The 21,052-nt window shown below is 28.8% G+C and overlaps 1 protein-coding gene across 2 annotated transcripts in view; it reads left to right on the forward strand.

Annotated features, from left to right (window-relative positions):
• The window catches only part of LOC107446669 (tRNA (32-2'-O)-methyltransferase regulator THADA), a 71,389-nt gene that overhangs the window by 17,464 nt on the left and 32,873 nt on the right, over nt 1-21,052 (forward strand). For both annotated transcript variants that reach the window (XM_087154099.1, XM_087154100.1), the window contains exons 14-22: nt 44-175; nt 4,534-4,621; nt 6,468-6,592; nt 7,495-7,650; nt 12,195-12,296; nt 13,432-13,573; nt 16,562-16,665; nt 19,033-19,394; nt 20,442-20,587. In XM_087154099.1, coding sequence (XP_087010225.1) covers nt 44-175; nt 4,534-4,621; nt 6,468-6,592; nt 7,495-7,650; nt 12,195-12,296; nt 13,432-13,573; nt 16,562-16,665; nt 19,033-19,394; nt 20,442-20,587 — 1,357 coding nt within the window. The remainder of the gene's footprint in view (nt 1-43; nt 176-4,533; nt 4,622-6,467; nt 6,593-7,494; nt 7,651-12,194; nt 12,297-13,431; nt 13,574-16,561; nt 16,666-19,032; nt 19,395-20,441; nt 20,588-21,052) is intronic.

Here is a 21,052-nt window from a genome sequence, read left to right on the forward strand (position 1 = left end):
TTTTTAACTGAAAAATTATCAATATTTTTATTTATTTATTTAGATTTCAGATTTATTGGAATCTTTGTACCGGGGATATTTTGGGTCCGAAGAAGATTTTCAAGCCATCTGGTTAAAACCGCTTATTCATCATTTATGCCTTGATTCTTCAGAACTTGTATCTGCTGCAAATGATGTGTGTAATTATTTTGTTTACAATTAAAGTGCATTTCACTTATTGATGATTTAATAATTGTTTTTTTCTTAATATTGTATGTACTTCCAAATCTTTTTATTTATTTATTATTTTTTTATACCTTTTAACTTTTAATTTACTGATAGAGTTGCCACTCCACAGGGAAAACCTGGAAAGCACAGGGAATTTAAAAATCACCTAAAATTACAGGTAAAATGCTGGGAATTTTGAGTTTTTCTTTAGAAACTGGGAAAATACAGAGACTTTTGAATCTTATTTTCGTCTTTTAAAAAATGATGACCCCTCAAAGCATAATCTATGACAGTGTTTCCCAAAGTGTGGTACACGTGCCCCAGGGGTACGGAAACAGTTTAGCGGGGTCATCATTTCTTATGCGAAATATCTTGTAAGAAGCAAAAATTTCAAAAAATTTTATTTAAAAACAAAGCTAGCCATGAAAATTTACTATTACGTATTTTTCTATTGGCTATTTTTTTGCAGAGTAAACATTTATAGTAGTGGCAACAGCCAGCTGTGATTTTTAACTTTTATGCAATTTTTTTATCAAAGCAAAAAATCATCCTTCTCATTGATGCAAATAAACTTATTAACAAAAATTTGTACCAAGAAAGAAAAAACATATTTTTTGAAAAATACATTAATTTTTTTTTATTAGTGGTACCCAGTGTTACGAAAAATTTAGAAAGGGTACACAAAAGTCATTAGTTTGGGAAACACTGATCTATGAGATATATTTAAAGATGATATTTCAGCTATATTAAACTAGCTCATTTTCTATAGGATTATTATTTTCAAGTGTGTTCAGCTGTTCCTTTAATTATAACTAGTATAGTTAGCAAAATACAGCTCATACAAGAGAACAGTGATTATATTTTTCCTCTTAATATATTGTGTATTATATGTACAGGGAAAACACAGGGAATTTTTTTTTCAGATTTGAGTGGCAACCTTGTGGAAAATAATATTAATTTCCAGAATTAGTATCTATTTTATGTTTTTGAAACTTCTTTAAAAATAACTTTTGTCAAAAACTTAAGTCGTATTTTTAATAAACTCTATTTTGACAAATATGTACTAATTTTTAAGTTCTTTGTAGATTGAATTCTGTATCTTGCTCTAAACCTACCTCTTTATACCATAATGCTTTTAAGTTATTTTTTAAGTATTGTAATTCATATCTTGCACTTATACTATTCAAATACATGTAGAACTGCCTCAGATGCTAGCTAAATCATTAGTAATGTCACTGAAATTGTATAAGCTGTCTAGTTACTATAAATATTTATTTCCACATTGCCAATGTGATTACTCTTATATATTGAAACATTTGTCATGAAAATCATAAGTTTATATTGCCAATCACTGTCACATTAAAAAAAAAAAAGTAGAATTTTGTATCTGAACAAAATTCTATGATGATATTTCACATTTTAAGAAAAAATTTGCTTATCTTGATTCTTTTACAAAAATAATTTTACTAAACCTTCACTTAAGACAGAGTGATTGATCACGATAGTGTTAATTATATATGTAGTGTATCAATAGTTAATATTTTCAAATTACCAAAAAACAAAGTAATGCCAGCTAGTTAATATTTGAATGATAGATCAGGGTTCCCACGGTCCTTGAGAGTCCTTGAATTTTTTTGTTGCTAAATTTAGGTCCTTGAAAGTGCTTGAAAAACGTCTTAGGTCCTTGAAAAACTTGATACGTCCTTGAATTTGTCCAATACTGCCGACAGCCCTTTTTATAAAACACCCGCGGATCTTTCTCGTTCTTTCTGTTTTATTCCCGAGCTCTCTCACATGGTTTTTAACGCCGCCGTTTCTAACCCTGCCTAGCGTCTTGGTGTCTGCCAAGCGCGCGGAGCACAGCAGACAATCAATGCGTTCGGGGTGAGACTCCACTTCATCTTCTGTCGCATATGCTTAGATCTTCTTTTTTCTTATCAAAACTGGAATGCTCTCGAATTTCGTAACAATATGTACCATGTAGTTTTCAATAAATTTGCCGTTTTACCATCCGCACTTGTCCTTACGTTTGCGTCATTTCAAAACTTAATTGTAAAGCGTATTCGCAAAGGCACGGCTTCGTATTTGTGTTATGTAGTTTAGACTAGTTATGCCTGGGAAGTGCTGTTTTAATCCCCAATGGATGGATAATCAAGCTTATAATGAATGGATTTTATCGACGCCCGAAAAGAAGTTCAGAGCCAAGTGCCGATTATGCATGAAGGAGATCGATATCGCAAAAATGGAAGAATCTGCTCTGAAATCACACATGAAAGAAAGGTAAAACAAAAAAGCAGTCTCATGCCCTGAGTTCTCTTTTTCCAAAGACATCAACATCTAATTCATCTGGTGTAAATACTCCTTCAACATCGTGTGCCCCAAGTGAAACAGAAACTTTAGTGGCTGAGGTAACATTGTCTTCTTATCTGGCCAAAAGGAATGTGCTTGATGCTGAAATTCTCTGGAGTCTGAAGTGCATCACTAGTAATTATTCATGTAACTCCTGTGAAGGGATTAGTAAATTGTTCTCCAAAATGTTTGCTGATAGCTGTATTGCGAGACAATTTTTTTGTAGTGCCACAAAGTGAGCCTATTTGGGCTCCTTTGGTTTGGCACTATACTTCAAAGGGATTCTTATAAATGAGCTGAAGAATGTTGATTGCTACACTGTACTCTTTGATGAGACGTTAAATCAGTCTCTACAATCTAAGCAGATGGACATTATGGTAAGGAATTGATAATAAAGTTTGCACTAAGTATCTTACCTCCCAATTTATGGGTCATGGAACTGCAGAAAATATTTTGTCCTCTTTTTACAAATGCATGGATGATGGTTAAAAGCTCTCTAAAATACTTCAATTATCCATGGATGGACCCTATGTCAATTGGAAATTCTATTAGAAGCTTCAGTGTGAATTAAAAGAGAAATATTCCCACCAGGTCATATTCATTGGCAGTTGTGGATTACACATAACGAATAATGCTTTTAAACATGGTGAAAATGGGATATGTTCCTTCTAATTTTTATTTTCAGAAAGAATTGTTGCTGCGTAACATTTAGAGAAGGTTGTGTAAATTATGGATGAATAATTTCAGAAACGATGTTTAAAAAAGGAGAGGAGGGGGTTATGGAATAGTCATGGAATATGGAATAACTAAGATTTAGCTCCTGTCTTTCATGCAGCCTTCACATGGAAATACACAGGATTAAAGGATTTCACCATTAACACCTCATTACTATTAGTTATAGATTGTGCTGAAAATGATTTTGTGAATTAATATGTAAAACCAGTAGGGTTGTTTTTAAAAAAATATAAATTTTAGTCCATAATAAATATACTCTCTTCTCTCTATATAGGCAAAGCATTTAGGTATTATATTTGAAATTAATTATTGCCACAACAAGCATTGTTGCTTCTAGTAAAATAGAAGAGAATAATTTTTAAAATTGGTCTTAGATTAAGGTCCTTGAAAATTTTGTTGAGGTCCTTGGAAAGTCCTTGAATTTCAATCTCATTATAGAGTGGGAACCCTGTAAGATTGTATTGCAAATAGATATGCTTAATGTATGCAAACGTTTGCATTGCCATCACGTCTCTTAGAAATGTAATATTTCGAAAAAAATTCAAAAATATTACATAATCCACATTTCATTAAATTCAAGTGATTGGAGCAACCCCTAAATATTATTCAGTTGTGTTAAAACTTTGTAAACTTGATTTTTTAGGTATATAGACAAGTTTGGACGCGGAAACTGAACAATTGACAATGTATATATATGTATGTATATATTTGAGTAATAGTAGTATTTCTACTTACAAGAACAACAGTGTAGTAAATCAAAGATCATTTATTACTTGACGCAAGTTAAAATTTAATTCTACATAATATTTTTTTCTTGCAAAGATAAAATGCTGAGGTTTTGCACTTAGTGCATGTTAAGATCTTTTTGAAGAAGTGAAGTATTTTGAGCCAGAAGTATTTTTTAAATTATCAATCAGTAAATAAATTATCGCATTATTTCATTATTGCTACAACTTTTTGCATTTTTTAAAAAGATATCAACGTAGGTTTTTTTTTAAAAAAATTATTGCAATTTGTGTTATTTGTAACATTTATCCACCAACACTTATCCACTTTCTCATTTTCAAAATTAAATGTGTGTTACTATTTCAGCCTAAAGTATTAATTTTACGGGATTTGTGACTATGCAAATTTTAAAAACATTTGGAGTGTAGATATATATTTAGGGTTAAATTTATTTTTAATTTTATTTTTATTCGTTGTTTGATATTGTTTATAAAATAAAACTCTGTTTTTTTGTAGCATATTTTACCTAAATTATTCAAGGTTCGTCCATCAAGTATCCATTTTTTGATCACTGAACTTGCTACTGTTTGGGAGAAAAATAACGGTAATATTTGTCACTCAATGTGAAATAATTTGTGATACATATTTGAATTACTTCATTTCAATGTGCTCACTATAAAATAATTTACTGCACTTTCTGGCAAAAACTCAATGAGGTTGTTTTAATTTAAGTCCAAAGGTGCAGCCAAAGGCGGGTGATGCAGTGGGTTGTGACAGATTTTCGTCCTTTAAAAAAAAACAACAAACAAACAATACAGTTATTAATTAAAAACTCGATGTAAATTATAATTATTCTAACTTTTTTGGAAAAATACTTTCTTTTCCGATTAGAATTCGGCAAGAACAAAGGCATGTTTATTCACAAAAAGTTCTAAAAATTCATAAAAAGTTTTTTCTGTCTAATTTTGAAAGTTTCATTGTTATCTTATTACATCGACAATTTTGGTAAATGTGTTTAGTCCTGTAACTTGGGTATTGTGTTTAAGAAAAATCCATAATAGCAAGGTTAAAAATATAGAGAAAACATGGAAAAAGGCATAAAAATTTCTCATAGGAGAAGACAAAATTATTAAAAAAATGTTTTTAAGAAATATTTACATATTTTAAAAAAAGTTTTAAAAAAAAATCAATAATCTAATTATTAACCTATTTCAGAATTTATTAAACAAAATGAAATTAGTTCTATCGGGACTTTTGATTTCCAGGATCTTTTCAATAGCATTCATTCTCTTTCCTAAACTAAAAGATGTTCTTTTAACCTATTACTACATTATAAGAATACCCTTAGGGGAATTACGATTTTGATTATTGGGAAATTCTGATTAATTTTTGTCTTTTTAATAATAAACTTTTCAGTGGAAAACTTATTTTTGTTCAAATTGATGGAATACCACAACGATCACCTTTAGCTAACTTATTTTTTCACTATTATGAAAAAAATTAAATTCTTAATTTTAAATTCATTTTTAGATTAATTTTTAAAAGTATAGAATTTTGTTAAATAATATTTACCCTGAAGAATTAATCTTGCTTTGTAATCATGATGATAATGTTACTTTTAATCGTTTGGATTTAAGTTTTAAACAAGAAGAAAATATCTGAATTGTTATTATCTGATTTATATGATAAAAGAAATGATTTTAATTTTAATATAAATGAACTAATTATATGGAATTCTAATGTTTCTAATAACATTTATTTAATACTATTTTTAATCAAATAAATAGAATTTAAAGAAATTGTTGTAATGTTTATTTATTAAAAAAAAAAAATTGACGCAGCAATAAAAACTATTAAATATTATATAAAATCATTACGTTAATCTTATGTTATAATTAAAAAATTTTTTTGTTGACTAAATTTCTATTTTGACTATGAGCAAATCCAATTGAGACAAATCCGTGGCTAAACAAATTACTGTGCTTGATTATCCACCATACTCAACAGATCTCGCTCCATGCGATTTCTACCTTGTTTTGAAAAATAAAAAGTGCATTGAACAAAACATATTTCAAGTCTGTTGAGGAGATTACGGCAAAAACAATAGACTTTCTGAAAAAGGTGACACTTAATCACCTGCAGCACTGTTTTGGACAGTGAAAAACTTGTATGCACAATGTATTGATAGGGAAAGGGAGTAAGTTAAAGGGGACTTGAAAGTATTTGTATAATGTTTTCAATTAAGTTAATTTTCTAGACTACTCTAGTTTTATTAATTGTCACACCCTATATATAGATGTAGGTACATAGTGAAAATACAAAAATTCCTAAGACTTGAATCGAAAACCTGACTATGCCATTGTCATGCCTAGGTCAGGGCCTCATCTTGTTATTGCCAGACAGTACCTCTGATATCCTTCTATCTATGATGAGAAAATGTTTTTATTTAGGTCAGTGTTTCAGTGCATTAATAACATGCATAAAGTTACACCAAAAGGAAAAAAAACACAGATCAGTGCTTGAATACATATCAGAAAAAAGTTTGCAGAAAGCTTTTTGTCACAGTGATGATCAGGTAATGTGTCACTATCCAATTAAACTATTAGTAAATGCATTTACAAATTTTATTTATTTTATCACCATTTTATTAGCTATAAGTCATTTGTTGTTGAAATCTGCCTTTAGTATTGTACCAGATTTCGTAACTAATGATTTGAATTTTTAATCAATATATATATATTTTTATCTGACATAATCATTTTTGTTTATTGCACAATTATCTTATTTAAATTGTTATCCTTTTTTGTTCTTCCCAAACTTAATACTTTTCTATTTAATTAACCAAACTTAATAATTATTCCAAAACATCGTTTCTATTTCATTTCAATTGAAAATAAAAATTATTAAAGCACAGATGATCAATAATAAAGAAAAACATATTTGATATTCTCAATAATTTTTTTAAAAACTATTTATTAATTTGTAAAAAATCAATAAAACATTGTTTCTATTTTTTATTAATTATTAGCAGTTTAGCGCTGTTAATACCATGGACAAAAGAAAGAAAAACATATAATAACACCAACAATGCAATTCTAAATTTATAAAGATAAGCAAATAATAGCTTTTTTTAAAAAATTTTTATTTACTTTTTCCATTTATTAAAAATATGTTTACTTATGTTCGTAAAACTAATTGTTGAGATTAATATCATTTTCAAGTTTAATTATTGTTAAAGAACAATAAGAGGTATATCCTACGATTGTTAAAGCCTGAAATTTAAATTAAGAAATTTCTTACACTCTTATTTTCTGTGTTATCTTCTAAATTGTTCATTATACTTGTGATTATATGTTATGAAAGTATTAGTTGCTGATTTATATAACAGCTTTCATTTTCGTGTCAATTTTGACTAAGAAACATGTACTGTCGAAGTTATTTTTATATTTCACTTTAGTATAGTGATTTTGTTTTTAGGTTAGACTTTCGGCATTTGGTTTACTGTGTGAGAATGTAAAAACAACAGAAGCTGTTTTGCCGGAAGATCTTGAATTGATTAAATATAGCCTTCCCTACAACATTAACTGTCAATCACCCTCTTTCAGACAACAGATGGTTGCTTCCTTGAAAAAGGTATTTTTCTTTATTATATTTTTTAAAAAGAATAATAATTATGAAAATTGATATTTTTTGAGAGTTTAACTTGGAATTTCTCACTGTATATCGTAATATCTTTTAATAATTTATAATTCTTTCCTAATATCCTAATATCTTATAATAATTTATTAATGATTTACTGATTTCTATTGATGTTGTTGTGTATTGGGAAGAAAAAATTCTGTTTAAATTTCCTTAAATGCTTAATCTTAGAGACTTTGAGAAGTATAATGGTAATTTGTTGTCTTATGCACAAGAAAATAATTAATCAATTAATCATTTGTAAAAGTAAAACTATAGATGGAGTGAAAGCAATTTCAACTGAATAGACTTGAGTTCTTGAAACTAAAGGAGATAAATATGAAAACTTCACCTGTATAATGCAGCCATGTCATATCAAGATTTTTAAGCATTTAAATGCTTTGAATGAAAATTTTAATCACTTTATAAGCACAGAAATAAAGAGATTATAGCAGCTAATTGATGCCTTTGTGGTTTAAGAACATTTCTAAAATCAAAATTAATTAAGGTTGAATTCCAAGCATAACAGAGGGGAAATCACACAATTATTTTATTCTAAAAATATATTAAATATTTCTGAAAACAAAGGATTCTGCAAGAATATGCTACTTTAGCATGCACTGTGTAATTAATTGGCATAAAATAAAAGAGCTTAATTGAAAGTTAGTTGTTATTTGAATTAAATTAAATTTAATTCAATAAAATTAATTTGTTAATTAAATTGAAAGTTAGTTTAAAGTACTTGTATCAGAGGTGAAAAATAAAATCCCACATGTTTGACATGTTCTGTTATTTATGCTAAATTCTGTGATTTGGACCATCCTAATCATTAGCTCTAATTTTTTTTAATTATCACATTTCAAGGTAAAATAAATTATAAGACTTTTAAAATTGCAAACACATTTTCATTAAGTTCAAATAATGCGGCGTCATTTTGTTGTCCATCTTTTTTCGGCAATTATTACTACACAGATTTTATGAATTTTAATTATTTTTTTATTGTGATAATTATTTACAACATTCAAAGAAGGAAATAATTTGTGCTTTCCTCGCTCCAAAAAATGCGAGAATATCACCCATAATATTAGAATACAAAATTATTACACGCTCAATTAAGAAAAATAAAAAATTATATAGTTTTGTTTTGTAGATATTAGTTTTTTATTAATAAAAGTATCTTGCAGAAAGATATTAGTGCAAATTAGATATTTGTTGCAAATAGCTCGAAAAAATTCTGCCACAAGGCTCAGGGTTGTTTCCCAGACCATTGCCAATAGCCCAGTGTGCAGCTCTAGTACAACATAATTATAGTACCTACCTTTCCAGGGCTCATTTAGAAAGAAAGAAATAAACTTCATTATCGACTTGGTTAATCGAGACTCGGTTAATCGAGGTTCTACTGAAATTCCATACTTCAAGTTTTCACAGAGTTCTTAGTTTACCAGCGCTATTCAGCACAAGAGCATAATGCATCCAAAGAAGATGCCTGCGTGCATCTTAGTGAATATCAATGATTACTTGGAATCCTTCAGCTTTGGTGAAAAGAAAACTAAGCCATCATCCTCCATCAAGAATCTCCATTATTCCCAGGGATCTGTTTACAAGAAATTTGGGTCCGTTAATGTCACAAAATATCTTTCCATAAAAATGGACCCTTCACAAAATAATTTCTTTTAATCGGACGCTTCACAATTTTGTTTATCTTCATTATTATTTTGTTAATTTAATAAACCCTTCCCGTAAAACCATGGAAAGACGGTTCGAAACGAACTAAGTTTCCCTAAGTTTAAATTCCAAATGTAGTATAATATTTCTACTGTTACAAACATTGTGTGCACATTCTAATTAAATGATATTTTTTTTTGTAAATAAATAATTGATCAATTTATATTTATTCATAAAATTAATTAATAGAATATTATGTAAATGAAAACTAATTTATGGCAATTTTTTAAATAAAATTTGATAAATTTAGGAATTGTTTAAGTTTACTTAATGCGTAACACATTAAAAGTGATACATAATAATGTCAATTGAAACTATGAAAAATGTTAGTGCTTTTGTTTCCATTATTCATCCGAAGTGAATATTCTGCATTGAGCAGTATAGGCTAAATACCAAATATTTGTATGTTGCATCTCTAATTTAGTAGCAGCAATTGTTGAGCATAATCGTGTATCTATTTTCAATTTAAAAACTTCTTGAAAAGGTTTTTAGCAATTTTTGCAATAACAGGACACTATTTGCACAAATTCGCAAAAGCAGGACCCTGGTTAAAAGAATGTGACTTAAAGCTTATTTTATATTCACAATTTATGAGTAGTTTTTTCACAATTTTACAAAAACAGGACCTTATACAAAATCTCTGGGCACACCCCTGATTCCATGTTTCAACAAATCAACTTAACTTGGGATACCAGCGATGAGTGTAGTACGAGGGTTGCTATTTATATTTCTGGCCTTGGCAACAGTAAGTGTTGCTAGGCGACCGCAAACGTTTTTAATCAAAAATTTGATATTTTTAAACATAAATTCAGCAGATGATTTACCATTATAGCTTCATTTGTGTTGTTGACAGTAAATTGAAAAGTTCTTCTCTTTCAAGAAATGGAATTGTATCGTGAACATTTTCATGCCATTATTTTTCATAACTTTCGTCGTGGATTGTCAAGACAAGAGTGCTTTGATGAACTTAATTCTTTATTTAGTGATGAAGCGCCATCCTACAGCACTGTAAAAAATAGGTATAACGAATTTAATCGTGGTCGATGTTCGATCCAGGACGAATCCCGTGCAGGTCGTCCAAAATCCACTGTTGTGCCAGAAAAGATGGATGCTGTGCGTGAACTGATAAAGCAAGATCGTCATGTGAGATACTGTGAGATAGAGGCGTCTTTGGACATTAGTATGACTAGCATCAATAAAATATTGCATGAACATTTGAGCGTAAAAAAAATTTGTTCGCGTTGGACCCCGCATAAGCTGACAAACGCTCAAAAAAAGGCTCGTGTCGATTGGTGCAAGGAAATGTTGGAAAAATACGTTCAAGGTACATCAAAGGCTGTGTATAACATCTACACAGGTGACGAATCATGGATCTATGCACATGAGCCGGAAACAAAACAGCAATCAACTGTATGGGTCTTCCAAGACGAGGCAAAACCAACAAAAGTTGTTCGAGGAAGAAGCACATCGAAACAAATGATTGCCTGTTTCTTCGGCATTAACGGTCATGTGGCAACAGTGGCGTTAGAGCAACGCAGGAATGGTATGCGGCCATTTGTTTGCTAGAAGTCATCGGAGAAATTCGAAAAAAGCAGAAGAACAGGCAAATCATTCTTCATCATGACAATGCAAGCTCTCACACATCGACTCAAACAAAGGCATTTCTGACGGAGCGAAAGATCGAACTGATGGGTCATCCGCCATACAGCCCTGATTTGGCACCCAATGCCTTCTTCTAATTACGTGGACAACGATTTTCGACCCCCGGAGAAGCGGTTGATGCATTCAAAACGCATGTTTTGGAGTTACCTCAATCGGACTGGAAAAAGTGCTTTGAAAATTGGTTCAAATGCATGCAAAAGTGTATTGATCATCATGGAGAATATTTTGAAAAACAATAAAACCAATTTCGATTCTACATGTTTGTTTTTTCATTATTAGACCAGAAATATAAATAGCAACCCTCGTAATGTGTCTTTTTCCAACTAGAGGGAAGTAAAAGTGTCAAACGCCCAGAAAAATTTATCCTACTATCTAATTTGCAATGCACCAATTTTAACAACTTAATGTTTAGAATTAACTATTGAAAAGTACTAGGAAATAAAAAAAATATATGCTAATTCAGTGTTTCCCAAACTTATGACTTTTGTGTACCCTTTCTAAATTTTTCGTAACGCTGTGTACCACTAATAAAAAAATGAATGTATTTTTTACTGTAAAAAAATTGCACAAAAGTTAAAAATCACAACTGGCTGTTGACACCACTAATTATTAACTGTTAACTCTGAAAGAAAATAGCCAACAGAAAATACGTAATCGTAAATCTTCATGACTAGCTTTGTTTTTAAATAAAATTTTTTAAAATTTTAATTTCTTGCAAGATTTTTGCATTAGAAAGCATCCCCTCTAAACGGTTCCTATACCCCTGGGGGTACATATACTACACTTTGGGAAACACTGTGCTAATTAATGCTTATGATGTGTTCTTTGACTTACTTGCTTTATGACTTTTTATGACGGGAGCATGCAACTGCTCTGCATAATTATTGAAATAAGTATAACTGAATACCTCTAATGTGAACAAAATCCTGAATTTGGATAGGTAACATCAATGAGTCAATACTTTTGAATTTGTTGATTGACAGAACATTATAACTTGAGTAACATTATCGGCAACAGTTAAAAACAAGTAATACAAATACATTTAATTTTGACATAATTTATAATCCTTTTTCTTTTTGATGCACATTTTCTGAAGCATATTTTTTTCTAAGCTTTTCTATAGAATGAAGGAGAGTAGACACTCGATGGAGAGAAATATTGCCGATAAGGACAATGAAACTTCTAAATGTCTATTAATTTTGGAAGCATATAAGGTATGATTTTATTTCAACAATTATATTTTTTTCCCATGTCTTTCTGTAATTCTTAGTTTAAATTTTAGTGTTTTTGTTAAATGTCAATAAATAGTGTAATAAATAAGTGTAGCAAAATAGCCTCAGGACGGGGAAAAATTGGGGAAATATTGGGAAATTCAATTAAAATAAAAAAAAAAAAAGAAATAACAGAGAGACAATGAGTTTGAGTTACCCAAAAGTTCAACATCCCCCCCCCCAAAAAAATTTTTTTTTGCTGGAAATTGTGAAGAATAGTTCTTGATGCTGTATTTTGTTTTAATTTATATCAATAAATGACTGTCTACTAAAATGTTTTGACCTATTTCTGCATTTATTTTTATTTTCTTATTATTTAAAAAACTATCTTATTTAAAAACTATTATTAAAAAATTTTATCAACTTAAAAAGTGTTTTTATTTAACATTTTATAAAAAGTATTGCACTATCAAAGTTAAAATTATATGTTTTCAACATCAAGGAAACAAGTCTCTTGATGTTAAAAATATATAATTTTTTTCATGTAATAAGTTTCTGTAGTTTATCCTTATTTAAAATAAATTGTTTATTTTCAACATCAATTGCAAGTAAAAGTATATTGTAATATGTTTTATGTAAACTAAAAAGAGAATAATGATCTTTTAACCTTGAGTTACAAAAATGAGATAAATTTAAATAAATAAATAAATAACAATTTGGAGAAAAAAATCAGCGGAAAGCCATGAATTTTTTTTTTTTAGTGTTTGTGACATGAATAAAAATTCCTATATTACTATGTCAAATATTGTATACATTAATATACCAACTATGTAACTTCTATGATTAAATGATGTCAATTCAATACTCATATGCAAGGAACAGACTGATTTTAAAGTGGAAAATCTCAGAAAGAAAAGATGAAAAGGAGGAATGAAATAAGTGCTTTGTTTATTGTGAAAGCTGTAAACATTTTGCTATTATAGTTTATTTTACCCTTCCCATTAAAGATTTAAGAAAAAAAAAGCAATTTGACTTGCGGTTTTTGTTGATTTGTTTTTAATTGTTGATATTCTACTCAAGAGTAACAAACATTTATTTTCCTCAAGGTGTCAAAACATAATTTTTAATTTCATTACAGGAATTTATTGATTGGATGATGAATTTCTTATATAAATCATTACACCCTGGTGCCAATTTTCCACGCCGAGTATCCTCCTTGAACATTTTATTTCTTATACATTCCTTTTTCATGGAATCTCCACTTGACAAAAAAACTATTGGTGATATTTTTTCCCCCTTTCTTTGTAATATACCTTTTGAATGCTATAATCAAGGCTAAGCTGTTGATAACTTAAAATTTTTGAATTAATACCCTAAAAAATTTTAAAAAAAAGAGATTTATAATTATTATTATTTATTTATACTTTTTTGAAGAAAAAAAAATGATAAATCATGATTTATATTTGTGTGTTTAATAAAAGATGAGATTATTAATAAAATAATTATGTAACTTATGAATAACATAAAATGTAAAATACAATCCTGTGACCATTTATTCAATTCTATAGAGATAGATAAAATTCATTTTCAGTTTTCAAGAACTTTAAAATTGCATTGTGTTATCAAATGTTTTTTAGTATTCTTAAAATTGAGGGGTTGTTTATTATCCATAAGCAAATTCTTACATTTTGGAAATCTTTGATCAACATCAACACTTGTTATTAAAGGATGTTTAAAATTACAAAGACGAAGACAAAATTTATTCAAATTTATAAAGAAAAAAATTAACTCACAAGCAAAAGGCTTTTAAAATGAAAATCATAATCCAAACTTTGCAAAATTATGATTGAAGAAAATAAAATGTCTCAGAAATGAAAATTTTATTTTTATAATCACCATCGTAGTCCTGGTCATAAAGAAACTTCAGTGTAATTTAATTTTTGGAATTAATTCTTCATAAAAGTGGTCATGTTATCAAAGCGTTTTACACTCATTAAAAGTCCTTTAAAACAACTATTTACAATAACAAATGAAATTGTTATTAAAGTGAATTTGTCCTTTTAACCACTTACACTTATAGTGGTAAAATAGTGACAAAAAAACTCATTTTGTAGTAGTTTGCAATAGCTTTTGGTATTATAATACTAAATGTTGATTTCAATAGAAGAGCATGATCTACAATAAGTGTAAACACAGGATTTCTAAAATAGCAGAATATTTTTTAAAAGAAAGAAATCTAAGTGGATGGTCACACAGACATGTGTTCTTTATAAACATAAAACTTCAAAATTGTAAGAAGGAAACAGGATGAAATGATGATTATCAATGATGATTACCATTTTTCACTTTTTGTATGGATACTGGAAGTGAATAAAAAAGTTTTTCATTTAGTCCTTTTTCTCATGTAAAATATTTAGTACATATTGCAACAATTATCATGAAACTTATGTTGTACTGGTTGTTGCTGGATTTTTTCCTATTAATGTTGGCAGCTATGTTTTAGAACATTTTAAACCATTTGTGGTCATTGCCCTCCAGGAGCAGGTCTAAAGATGTAATCATATGATTACAAATATTTTTTGTTGTTGACATAAATTACTTTCAATCGTTCTTTTCTTTTAAATATCATCAAAAGCAGCACGTATCAATTGTTCATTTATTTATAGAGACTTTCATTTTATGGTCTGATTTGAAAAAAGTTTCATGCTACTACTGGATGAAAAGAACCAGTTTATTTATTATTTGAGTCATTTGTTTTTCACAGATATTTCAGTAAATACAAGCCTAAGAATGTTTTTTCTTAAAACTTCGCATAATTTTAGATTTTAATTTTCTCTTTGCAAAGGCTTCAAATTTCTTCATCACCGTCTCTATTAGCATGAATAGTTAAGTGGGGTTCATAATGTGTTCCACTAGTGTTTATCAGTGGTCTGAACACTGCATGTAATGAAACTACTGTAGTCGTTGCTTTTTTCTTAGTTTGTAATGTAGTTCACTAATTTTTTAAAAAAGAGTAGTGTAGTCAGTAGTGTAGTGTGATTTAAAAAACGATAATTTGTTGTGGTTTTGAGAAACTACTTTTGATGTTAGTTTAGTGACAAAACAAGATTCAAATTCACCCAGTTCTTCAAATATAATTGGTGCAAGTCTTGTGGAAATTCATTAGTGTAGGCAACATCCCCATGACCGAGCATTTTAGACTAAGAAATATGTCTGGTACAAATGTACACTCGGTCAAAATTATTATATGTTATTTCAATGGAGAATTAAATTTTTCGCCATAACTCTCAGTGTTCATATTTTACATCTTAGATTAATTTTAATTTAAAGCGTTTAACACTTTACAAAATCAATAATATAAAATTTTCTATAGCCTTTCTCGTATTTCATTAACAGAAAATAATTTAAAAAGTTAAAGGTTGAAAGAGAAAAATTTGTAAAAAATAAATTAGGAACAAAAATTTTACTCATAAACTTGATGTTTGAAGTTGATGAAATTTTGGCATTATGAAAGTTAAATTGCAAGAAGTTTTTCCCACCACCAATTTCCTTGTTAAAGAAATAAGTTCTTTACCGTAGAACATGGAAATGCCGTAGAACATGGAAATGCCATGGATCCGTAGAACATGGAAATGCATTTTGCTCTGATTTGCCTTTCTTAGCTGTTTGGGTTTTTCTAGTTTTGCTCTGTAATTTATTTAATTTTAATGTTTTTGTTGGTTACTTTTCATTTTCTGTTTCAGCCTCTGCTTCTATGGTTTTCCAATTTTTATTTTTCATCTTTATTTGTTTTTTCTTTGCAACTTAAAATTTTTTGTCTTAATCTCTTTTATTTTCCTTATTCATGTCTGACAAGTCTTAGGAATGGGTGCGGTGCTTATTTTTGTGAACTGGAAACATGTTGGTTGACTTTTATCCTCTTCATAGTTTGTGAAGCAAATGAAGTTTACATAATTTCTGGTACAAATTTGGCAACAAGGCCCTTGAAAATCATATACGTAATTACTGACAATGCAATCTAAAATATGACAATAAAATTTCTTAAATTTTTTTTGGAAAAATCTTGTTATTTAAAACATTTTATATATTATTATCATGTGGTTGATATGTGTTTTTAATAAGTTTTTAATGTGTCAGGTGTACTTGCTAAAACAACCTATGAAGTATAAAATGTTTACTTTTTTTAAAAATTATATGATAATCATTTTTCTTATTTGGAAAGGAAAATTTTTATGTAATATGAATGATTTTTTAAAATTTTCTCCTAGTTTTCTCAACTTTACTCTTTGTTTTGCAAGACACCTATGAAAACAATAAGCAACTAGCATTGAAAGTTTTATCTTCTTCAGAATTTCTAAACTTAATGCATGATGTAAGTATGATTACAGGTGCCTGTCTTTATTGTAATGCTTAAAAATACCAGTTTTTACAAGTGTGTTTTTAAATTAAATAGATTTTCCTTTTAATTTTAATATCCATATTGAATTATCTTGTTTCTACATTGTTTAATTCTGAAATATTTTACTCAAAGTATCTTATTGCTTTTTCTTATTTTTTAAGTTTGTATTTTACTCGTAGATAGGTATGTGAGATTATGTGAGTAAAAAATAAATTATGTGAGAAATTTTTTTTAAAACTATGTGGACAGGTCGCAAATGATCTGAATGAAAAATAAAAATAAATAAAGGCCAATAAAATTTTCCCTGTTATGCGCAAGTTCTTTTGCCCTATTAATAGGTATTTTAAAATAAGAAAATTATAATTAATTGTAAAATTAATTTTATTTCCATGTTTTCTGTAATTATTTTAGTAAACTTGTTTTGTAGAGTTACCTTGTTCATAAAGATTAATTCTAAAATTGTTTGTAACTGCTTTACCCTGTTATATTTTTATATTTCTTCAAACTAATTCTGGAGTAGAATTATTTTGCTGTTGCAAATAAATTTTATCATATTTTCAATTACCTGAGGTAGAACTTATCTTCTTGACTACCAAAATACAGTTCAAAATGAAATTATATAAAAAATGTTTGGAAAATTTTAAATATTGCTATTTAGTTTATTGAAACTTTAGGATATAATTTTTCCTTGTAACAGAATGGATGGGTGATCGTGTAAAGCTAAGGGTGGTGGCGCTAGTGGTAAAATTGCTCCTTCAAGACTTCCGGGTTACTGCTTCGGATATATTTTTACGCCGCAGATTGAAAAAACACGCCATCATATTATTGCATCATATCTTTTGCAGTATTTCACATGCACTGAGTTCTTTCTTTCAGCCTTTAAACTTCAGCATTATCATATTAATATTATAATCATTAGAATATTTTCCAATTAGGCTAACTTAAAAAGATATTTTTAAAGATATTTTTGACGACATTTTATTCAAATGTAGCCAAATAAGGGATGAAATACAAAACATGGCAAACCTGAAGAATTATTCACAATGAGATATTAACTTTCCAAAATTTTTTTTGGCCTTACGACCTCTGAGAATCAATACATTTCAGAAAGCTCTTATGAATGGTACAATTATGTTTAGATTTGAACCCAAATTACAATAACAAAACTGCATAGAATATTAGGCTTGTTCACACATCGCCTCATAGTCATAACATAAGCGGAGGGATACACTGGAAATTTTCTAAATTTCTTCCGGTTTAAGGACGCTTATTATTGTTTACATTAGACCACCCATCCATTGCGGGAATACGGCGACATTGTCACAGAATGTTACAGAGTTTTTGCTGAATAATTTTTCATTTGGGAAGGGAAAAATTTTGGTTTTCCTTTTCTGCATAATTTTTCGAAAAAAGTTTTTTTTTTCGGCAGAATTTTTTTTCAAAGATTTCTTTCTTGGGTACCAGAGAGGGAAGAAATAATCATGATTTTTCTATTCTCATTTGAGATTTTTTTAAAAAAATTGGTAATAACTGGCTTCAGCTAGAATTTCAAATTAATAATATAAAAAAATTCAGAAATCCAGAAAATTTGAAAGATAGTTCGGTCCAGAAATGGTGTTCTTTCTTTCATTTTCTTTCCTTTAAAGAACACCATATTTTACATACACTTATTTGAGTGATTCCTGGTCTTTATTTCGGGAGTTCTGCACAAATTTTACGATTTTTAATTTATTATAGTTTAATTTATTTACAAATTTTAATTTCTGTAATGATTTACAAAATTCAAAATTGCATTTTTCTGCCTACGAAATGCAGGAATATTGCCTATAATATTAGAATTTAAAAAGTATTACTTTTACAATTTAAAATTTTTATACACTTTTATTATACACTTTCTTCTGTAAACACAACGTTTATGTCACTTTAGATTAGTAATTGTTATAATTAAAAGTATCTTAAAGCAAAACATAGTGCTTGGGAAGTTTATTGCAGAAAACCCGAAAAAATTCTGCCACTGGGTAATTTCTTCTCAGTTAATCGAATGCAACATTTATCTTTCAAAAATTTAAGATATAATTTCTTCTCCTTTCAGTGATTGTAACATTTTTCTTTTTAAAATTTCCGATATAATTTTTTCTTAGCTCATTCAGTGCAACATTTTACTTTTGAAAATTTAGAACATAATCTCTGTTCAGTTCATCGAATGCAACATTTTTCTTTTAAAAACGTAGGATACATTTCTGTTCAATTTATTGAATGCAAAATTTTTCTTTTTAAAAAATTTAGAATATAATCTCTGTTCAGTTCACTGAATACAACACTTTTTTTCCAAAAATGTAGGATACATTTCTGCTCAGTTCATTGAATGCTGCATTGATTTTGACTTCCAGTACTAAACCACCTGACACAGTGACTGCTGGTTACTTGTTCTCTTTATTAGTATTCAGTGAAGGCTTCAAACCAGTCGTTCTAAGTCATGTGTCTCAACAGATGAAAGATGGCTTTTGCATTCTTCCCAAGACAGATTTAAGTCTTATTGAAAAAGAGGATTCTGCTTCACTGTCTACTGTGATTCTGCTGTCAGGAGAGCTCTTGAAGCAAATTAGGATAGCTCAGGAGAATCTGCTGGATGCAGCAGCTCATGCACCAATGTATGGAGCACTGAGCTGTTTGAAAACTATTCTGTCTCAAGTTAACTACAGGTAATTTTCTTTATTTAGTGACATTTTAAATTAGTAATTAAGTTGTTATAATTGTTAATTAATTTACTGTACTTTTTGTTGGTGTATTAAGCAATGCACATAATATCTTTTTACCTATATCTACACTACTATTATATACACTTGCCTTACCTGTTATTTTGAAGAAAAAAAATGCGAAAATTCAGCATATTTTTTTATGTTATTAATAAATGCAAGGAGCTAAAACAAAATATAATATGCAAGTTTTAAGTTGAAATTTTAATTGTTTTTTTATATGTAAGAAACATTTAATTTGCCATCAGTTTACAACCCAGGATTATCTCGGGCAAATGAAAAAAATTAAATAGTCTTTGTATGATAGTTCTTAAAACAGGGACAACACAAAGTGATACTTTTTAGACGTCAGTGAATTAATCTGCGAGTCAGCCTCGGCCTGTGAAAGGCTGTTGCGCTTATGAAGAAGAAGAAGAAAAAGAAGACCTTTTTTTATTATTATTTTTTCTTGCTATGTAAGTTCAGCAGCCATCGTATATACAATCACGTGTGCAGTTTCACAGTTGCAAAATTGTGAAATAAAATTTGGCAAAATTCCAATCACCGCAGATTATGATTTTTGCTTCCAATCGAGTAAAAACTTGATAAACAAAATGTTCTAACAAACTCTGCTCGAGTTTTCTCGGGATGATAAATATTTGCAATATATATGTACCTTAGTTAACTTGGGATAATCAAAGAAATGGTTAAAGAGCAGTTTTTAAGTGGACTTTATAAAATAACCATATCAGCTTGCCTAAGGCTGGTTACTTTAGAATCGTTCTACTGTATTCATATTTGCTTATTTTTTATCTTGAACTATATTTTCTATTCTCTTCAGAAAGAGACTGAATTAATTTCTAAAATTTTTTTTTTCTTGAAATAAGTTAATGGAATTTAATTCCTTGTTAAATAACTTTGTTGTCTTAACCAGTTTAGTTATAATTTTTATTGATGCATTGTTAGAAAATTTTGCTGTTTTCTAATGTCTATGATCACTTTCTTTATTCACAGTCAAATTTTGAACATTGAATCATCGATTCTCTGGAATTCTGTTCTTTGTGAAATTGTGCAGTTAGGTATGCAAATTGCTAATGTTGTTGAGCCTGTTGTTTGTGATTCATCTCCTGAGGGGTATCTACCTATGGATATTAATTCTGGTGAGTAATTTCAACAAATACATTTCTGGTGAGTAATTTCAACAAATACATACAAATATTTAAAAAAAACAAACTTTTATTTATTTAATTAAGTTTTCATCATCCAGGACTGCTACTCCACAAGGAGAATAGGGAAAACCAGTAAAATACAGAGAATTTAAAAATCACCTAAAATAACAGGTAAATGCAGGGAATTAAGGAACAAGTTATTCTCAGAAGAAAATTTAAATTAAATTCCGCGCAACTGGAAAGTATGAAAAATCATGGAAAGTCAAGGATTTCAATACTGAACAAAATTTGTCATGATTTGAACTATTTTTTTAAAAAAATCATGAAAATTCATGGATTTAGGCCACTGAAAAATCTCATTTTTAAAATGGAATTTACCTCCTCCCCCCAATTTCATGGTGTTCCAAATATCTGAATTTGTTGCAAAATCCCCACTCACAGTCATTTTTGATTAAA

The sequence above is a fragment of the Parasteatoda tepidariorum genome, chromosome 10 (genome assembly GCF_982258835.1).
Source record: "Parasteatoda tepidariorum strain Cologne lab strain chromosome 10, Ptep-v5.0, whole genome shotgun sequence".
In the NCBI taxonomy this organism is placed as follows: domain Eukaryota; kingdom Metazoa; phylum Arthropoda; class Arachnida; order Araneae; family Theridiidae; genus Parasteatoda; species Parasteatoda tepidariorum.